Below are 6,212 nucleotides of genomic sequence, written 5' to 3'. Positions count from 1 at the left end.
TCCTGTCTATAACTGTTCCTAAGCTGCCACTTACTCTTTTTAAAAGTTCATCTCATTATAACAATTCCCTTTTTTATTTAGGGGTTTAGCCTGGGGAAGGGTGTCTTTGCTTTTCCCCCTAGACATGCAATCACACTCCCTTTAGGAGCCCTAGGCCCCCACTGAGCAACCCAGTAGTCCAAGGAACTGAGGTACTCCCTGGGTGGGGTGGATGGTGAGGGAGGAAATATCAGAGGATGGAGACTTTTGGACACTATAATATCGTCACAGAAACACTTTAATTTTTTTTCCTCCCCTGCCTGTCATTTTCTAGTAGCACCTGCGGTGGACTATAAATGGCCCGCGTTCCCTATATTCTTCCTGACGGATCCAGCAGGACTGAAAGGACTTGAGTGATGCCAGGATTGAACCACCCATCCAAGTGGAATATTTGCTTTCCGGCACTGACAGGATATTGGATTTGTGAGCGTGAGACTGGAAATGGAGGAAATCTTTGGAGAACCGTTCGTAGAAACCATTGAAGAGAGAAGATCCTCCACACAGAAGGATATTGTCGTACATTTCCTTCTTAATTTCAACTGGGACCTTCTTCATGCTCTTCAGAGCCATTTGATGAATGCCCATAACGTCTATCCCAGCCATGGAGGGTGGTTGGAATAACTCTTCTGGACACAGGAACCTCTCCTTTCCAATGGCTATGATGTGTCCATCTGGAAGTTGATAATCAACCAGGTATTCATTTTCAGGGAGTTTCAACTCGCCCTCCAAATCCACAGCCACATAGCAGCACTTCAGCTTGATGTCCTCAATGATGTGCCGGTCCTTCTCGCTGAACGAGTTTCCGGACTTCTGGAGGAGTTTCATCAGGTGGGTGGTGAGGTCTGTGCCAGCTATGTCCAGCCTTTCAGTGGCATGGGGAAGGTTGTAGCCCTGGTGAACGGGCACCGTGTGGGTAACACCATAGCCAGACTCCACCACCAGGCCCCCGGTTTTGCCGTAGGAGTAAGTAGACAGCACTGACTGGTAAGCAACATACATTCCAGGGCAGTTCATAGACTCAAAGACAACCTCCACCATCTTCTCCCGATTGGTTGTGGGGCTCAGTGGAGGGTCTGAAATCAAGAGGGCATGTTCCTCCAGAGGCACCTTGAGGTTATGGTAGTACATGTGTCTCCACAAAGTCTCGGCTGCGTCCCAATCCACGATGATGCCATGATGCACCGGTTCAACGATTCTCAGGTCCGGTTCCACCCAAGCTGCCTTCCCAACATATGAGGAATCTCGGATATTCTCAGTCCTCAAAGTCTTCTCCAAAGGGTAACCTACCACAGTGGCCATTATGCAGTTTGGCTTTGCTTCACCAGCAAAACCCGCCTTGCAGCTGCCAGTGCCAGTGTCAATCACCACGGCTGCTGTCTTCTTGACGGGGAGCTTTGGTTTGGGATCAGTTTCAGCCTCTGAAGTGTAGGTCATCCTGTCTGAGGGCCCAGGGGATTTGCTGGCGCCCTTGAATATTGAGCGTTTTCTGGACCCTGCTGAAGACTGAGATTTTGGGCTCCTTGGATACATTTTCCAAGCAAGGTCTAAGTGGACTTTGTCAATGTGAGAGAAGGTCTAATGGACTATCTGTTCGAGAAGATTCACCATGAGCTGGTGCCAAGATTCCAGCGATGTCATAAAGGGAATGATGTAATCATCTGATATTCTCTCTCTGAAGAATTATCTTACCCCATCACTTCTGTAAGTCTCTTTGCAATCTGGTGCTTAATGAGATTATGAAATGCCTCATGAGACTGCAAGGGTAAGAAGGCACCACTGGAGTTTGGTTACCCTTAATAGTTCTCCTGAAAAAAATAACATTGTTCTTACACTGTTCCTAACTACTGTGCTCCTTTACAGAGTAAATGTCCGTTTTCTCTGTCACTATTCCTTGCTTCTGTTTTTATAATTGTGATTATCCCTTTTCTGTCAATTGCTCTCGCCACTCTGTCCCTCTTTTACATCATGATAGTTGTGCCTTTTTTTCTGTCAGTGACCCCTTTATCTGCTCTCTAGTCACATTGCATATCCTCCTTCATATCGTCACTTTCCCTTTCCTTTGTCACTGTTTTTTTCATGTCATCATAAAGATGCAGTGGCGCTGGACTGTCCTCGCGTTTTAATTACACAAATAGACATCAAGAAATTAAAGCTGCAGTTCAGTCAATATCCTGCATGTGTGCTTTTTTAATCAATCACTTCTGTAGTAAGAAAAAATACTTTTAGCATTTTCTGTTTTTAAAAAAACAACTTTGAAAGACCAATTTTCTTGTATTCTATTTTAACAGCCATTTGGTAAGGCACTGCTCCTTCATGTCCTGTCACAAGCCCTGGCACACCCCTTTGTCAGCCCTGCCCTCCCTCTTGCACATGTCAGTGCAGGAGGGCTCATGAATATTCATGAGCTTCCACTGACTGACAGAAGCAAATAAAAACATACTGTATGCCAGCTCTAATTATGGCACCAAATTTTGCCTACAGTATCAATACATAGAGAACGGGTTGACTGGCAGCTATACAGTTCTTTACGTAATAAGAGATTGCACACATGAAACTATTGAAGTAAAAAAAAAAAGACTGAACTGCAGCTTTAAGGTAGTTAATACTGTATTTTCAGATTCTCCTCCCTATTAAAAGCAATCTGTGTCTGTCATGCTTGTTCCCAGGTTGGATTTTTCTGTTAGCCTGTCACCCTTTCATAACATGCAGTGATGGAATTGTCCTTGTTTAACATATAGGAGAGGTTAAGGAAGGGAGGCTGACAACTTTAATTCTAAAGGTTAGCGCCTCAAAAGTGCACATGGCACAGAGAGGAAGGATATAAATGTTGTGTGTGTCAACTTGAGACTGTCCCCTGGTCTCCACTGCTGGGTACAATGTCTTGCGCCCCCTTTTTTATATGTTACGTGGTTTTACCGGCCCCGTTGGTTGACAAGAGTAAGTGGGAGCAGCAGAGTTAACCAACGATCGGAGCACTAGTTTAATACCCACCAGCACAGCCTCGCTGTAAATTTGGGTACAATGTCTGCCACAATCACGTTGCGTGGGGTTTAATCTTTCGGAAGGGACCCTCCACAGCGTTATGCCACCTGGGCCCCGATCGATGCTGTCACGGGACCGTGAGCGGCCGCGGAAACACAAACATCTACTACTAGTACTTCATCCACTAGCAATGGGAGATCTGCAAACACATCTCCACAGAAACTATAATCCACACAGCATGTCAAAGAATCATAGAAGTAAAAGGATCATTCACCTGCAAATCAAGCAATCTAGTATCTCTTACTGAATTTATGACATTACCTTATATCAAGTATGTTGGGTTAACCAAACAAGCCCTCCATAAAAGGATGAAAAGATGCACCATATCTGACCTTAATACGAGGACACCAGTGGGTCAGCACTTTCCTACCCATACATTCATCCACTGATTATCTGTATTACTTCTGAAGGGTAACCAACTACACTAAGGTCAGAAGGTCTTTTAACAGTAGACTGTAAGCTACATAGAGGCTTATTCTATTGGTTTGGCCATGCATGAGTATCAAATTAGCGCTATCGAATAAGCCATGTAGAAGGCAAGTTTTTTCCCACCACCTTGTCAGTCTAATCAACTTATTTACAAAGATTCAATCTCCCTTGAAGAAACCATTTTTACTTATTTACAGCTTATGTAAAAATGAGTCATGTAGAAAATTGGCACAACCATAGCGCTATACAGAAAATACATCAAAACTTCGAAAAGTCCCCTAGGTGAATACGATACCAATGAAAAGTATAGTCCAAAGTCCTGCAGCCCAGAAGACTTTAAGGTCTGTTCAAACTCCTCCTTGATTGAAATGCGAAAAATTATAGTCCTCCTTGGTGCTGGAACCTGGATTGATGATGCTGTTTTTCTCCAATAGATATAGAGGGAAGATAATACAGTCGTGCTTCAATAAAGTGATTTGATATACTGTATTGTTTATTATTCACCTTATAATTAATTTGTCTGAGTATTCCTGAACACTTATAAACAGAATCTTTCTATAACAAGTTAAGACAACTCCCCGTGTTCTAAATGTATAGATCCTCTCTCCCCACTTGAGGGCAGTATGACAAAAATTAACTAGGATAATATAACCTCTAGGGTGGTGAGAGTGCCACAATACCTAGATATATCACTCGTACCCCTCAATTAACCCTTATATAAGCGGTGTGGGGGAGTTAACACTGAAGTCTATTGGTTCACCTAAATTAGTGAGATAGTACCACAGTGCAAAATATATCACTTATATGGCTATATACAGGCTATATATATATATATATATATATATATATATATATATATATATATATATATATATATAGCTATATACAGTAAACCAACTGTTTACAGTAAACTCAACATGGATAGAACAACACTCTTGAAAAAGATCACTAGAAAGCACAAAAGAAAGAATGTACAACAACACACTGCACAGCCTGAAGAGGCACCTTTATTCATTACTACTTTTTCCAGACAGGCACAGAACATCAGAGCTATTTTAACAAAGCACTGGGAAATATTGAGACTAGATAGGGATATAGAAAAATTTATCAAGGATCGACCCAGGATGGTTTTTAGAAGAGCTAAAACCATCGGTAACAGAGTCTCCCCCAGTCTTTTTGATCCTGATAGACAGAAAAATTTGAATAAAGTTAAGGGCTTCTTCAGTTGTGGAAATTGTAAGATGTGCAAGTATGCCTATCCAATCAAACATGTAAAAGATGCCAATACGCAAAAATCACAACTTGTCTTCGTTTATGACATGTAATACTAAATTTGTTGTATATGTACTCAGGTGCGAATGTGGCTGTTCTTATGTGGGTAGGACGATTCGTCCACTAAAAGAGAGAATCACAGAACATGTAAGAACTATTCTCAATAAAGATGAAAGATACCCAGTGGCACGCCACTTTTTACAATGTCAATCTGGTTCCATCAAAGGTTTCAAGTTCAGTGCGATAGAACACATACGACTTCATGTTAGGGGGGGGAGATAGGGAGTCACTTTTGAATAAAAGAGAGATGTTCTGGATTTATGCCCTTGGGTCTCTGGCACCCAGGGGCATAAATCTGGACTGGGAACTCAAACACTTTCTTACATAGTTCATCTAGGTTCCCAGATGTTAACAAAGGTTTTTGTACATAGTCATCAAGTACTTTGTTTCTATATATTATCATTCATAAGTGAAACCTCTGTCATTCCCTGTTATCATTGATTTGTTATTTCTCCTACTTTTCCTCCCCCTCCCTTCGCATCTCCCTCCCCCCTCCCCTTTTGTTGTCTTCCCCTCCCCCCCCCCTTTCCTCCCCCCCCCCTGTCTTGTCTTTTCCTTTTTCTTCCCCTCCCTCCCCTTCCCCCTCCCCTCCTTTCCCACCCCCCATCCCCCCCCCCATCCCCCCCCCCTTTTTCCTTTCATCCTTTTCCTTTTCCCATTGTCCCATTTTCACATGTTATTAAGATCGATATTTATGTCTTTATTAGTTGTACATATCAGACTGTAATCTATTATGTTCTGATCCATATTCGATTTTTAAATAATGTGTCTAGATGTTTATTTGATCTACACAGCAAATATTTCATTCACAAATGTAGGGGGTGTTAGGTTATATTCTGACATAATGAGGTTTATGAATATATAAGTAAACTATTGACAAAATGATTTATCTAGTGAGAACTTTAAGATATTAATTCATGTATATATATGACTATCTGCCTATGATCTGTGCTCTACTTGACTTATATATTTAGCAAATACCAGTTATGTTTGTCTAGTTCAACAAACAGTCATGACACTAATATTGTAATTACATATTCATGATATGTTGTCCAACATATAATTTACAGACAGCCATTCCATTTTTATTGTTGGTTTTTATCCGTGTTTTTAATTTTATGTCATATTGTATTCTAGTTTCGATTATTGCACATTGTGTTATGTAATTTCCTTTGCTGACATGTCTCTTTCAGGTAGTTCCCGGTCCCACGGTCCACAGGGGGGCGAGATCTCAGCGAGGCTGCTCATTGGTGTTGATCTTAGCCAATGGGTGGTCCCTCTGACTAACTCGCGCGATTTTTCGGCCCGCTGACGTCATCTCCGAGGGCAGGGGATTCCTTAAGTAACAGACATGCGCATAGACGCGGATG

The 6,212-nt window shown here is 41.9% G+C and overlaps 1 protein-coding gene across 1 annotated transcript; it reads right to left on the bottom strand.

Moving 5' to 3' along the window:
• Positions 1-309: 309 nt before the first annotated feature.
• Positions 310-1,725, bottom strand: LOC142490969 (actin-1-like). The gene has a single exon (XM_075593334.1). The coding sequence runs from the start codon at positions 1,567-1,569 to the stop codon at positions 310-312; it is 1,260 nt and encodes a 419-aa protein (XP_075449449.1). The 5' UTR covers positions 1,570-1,725.
• Between the last annotated feature and the right edge of the window lie 4,487 nt (positions 1,726-6,212).

This window comes from Ascaphus truei, chromosome 3 (assembly GCF_040206685.1).
Source record: "Ascaphus truei isolate aAscTru1 chromosome 3, aAscTru1.hap1, whole genome shotgun sequence".
NCBI lineage: Eukaryota > Metazoa > Chordata > Amphibia > Anura > Ascaphidae > Ascaphus > Ascaphus truei.
The sequence above is the reverse complement of the archived record's forward strand: the minus strand, read 5'-3'. Positions and strand labels throughout refer to the sequence as shown.

What these genes read in the sequence shown, in the direction of transcription:
- LOC142490969 (XM_075593334.1), bottom strand. Translation starts at nt 1,569, where the DNA reads ATGTATCCAAGGAGCCCAAAATCTCAGTCTTCAGCAGGGTCCAGAAAA.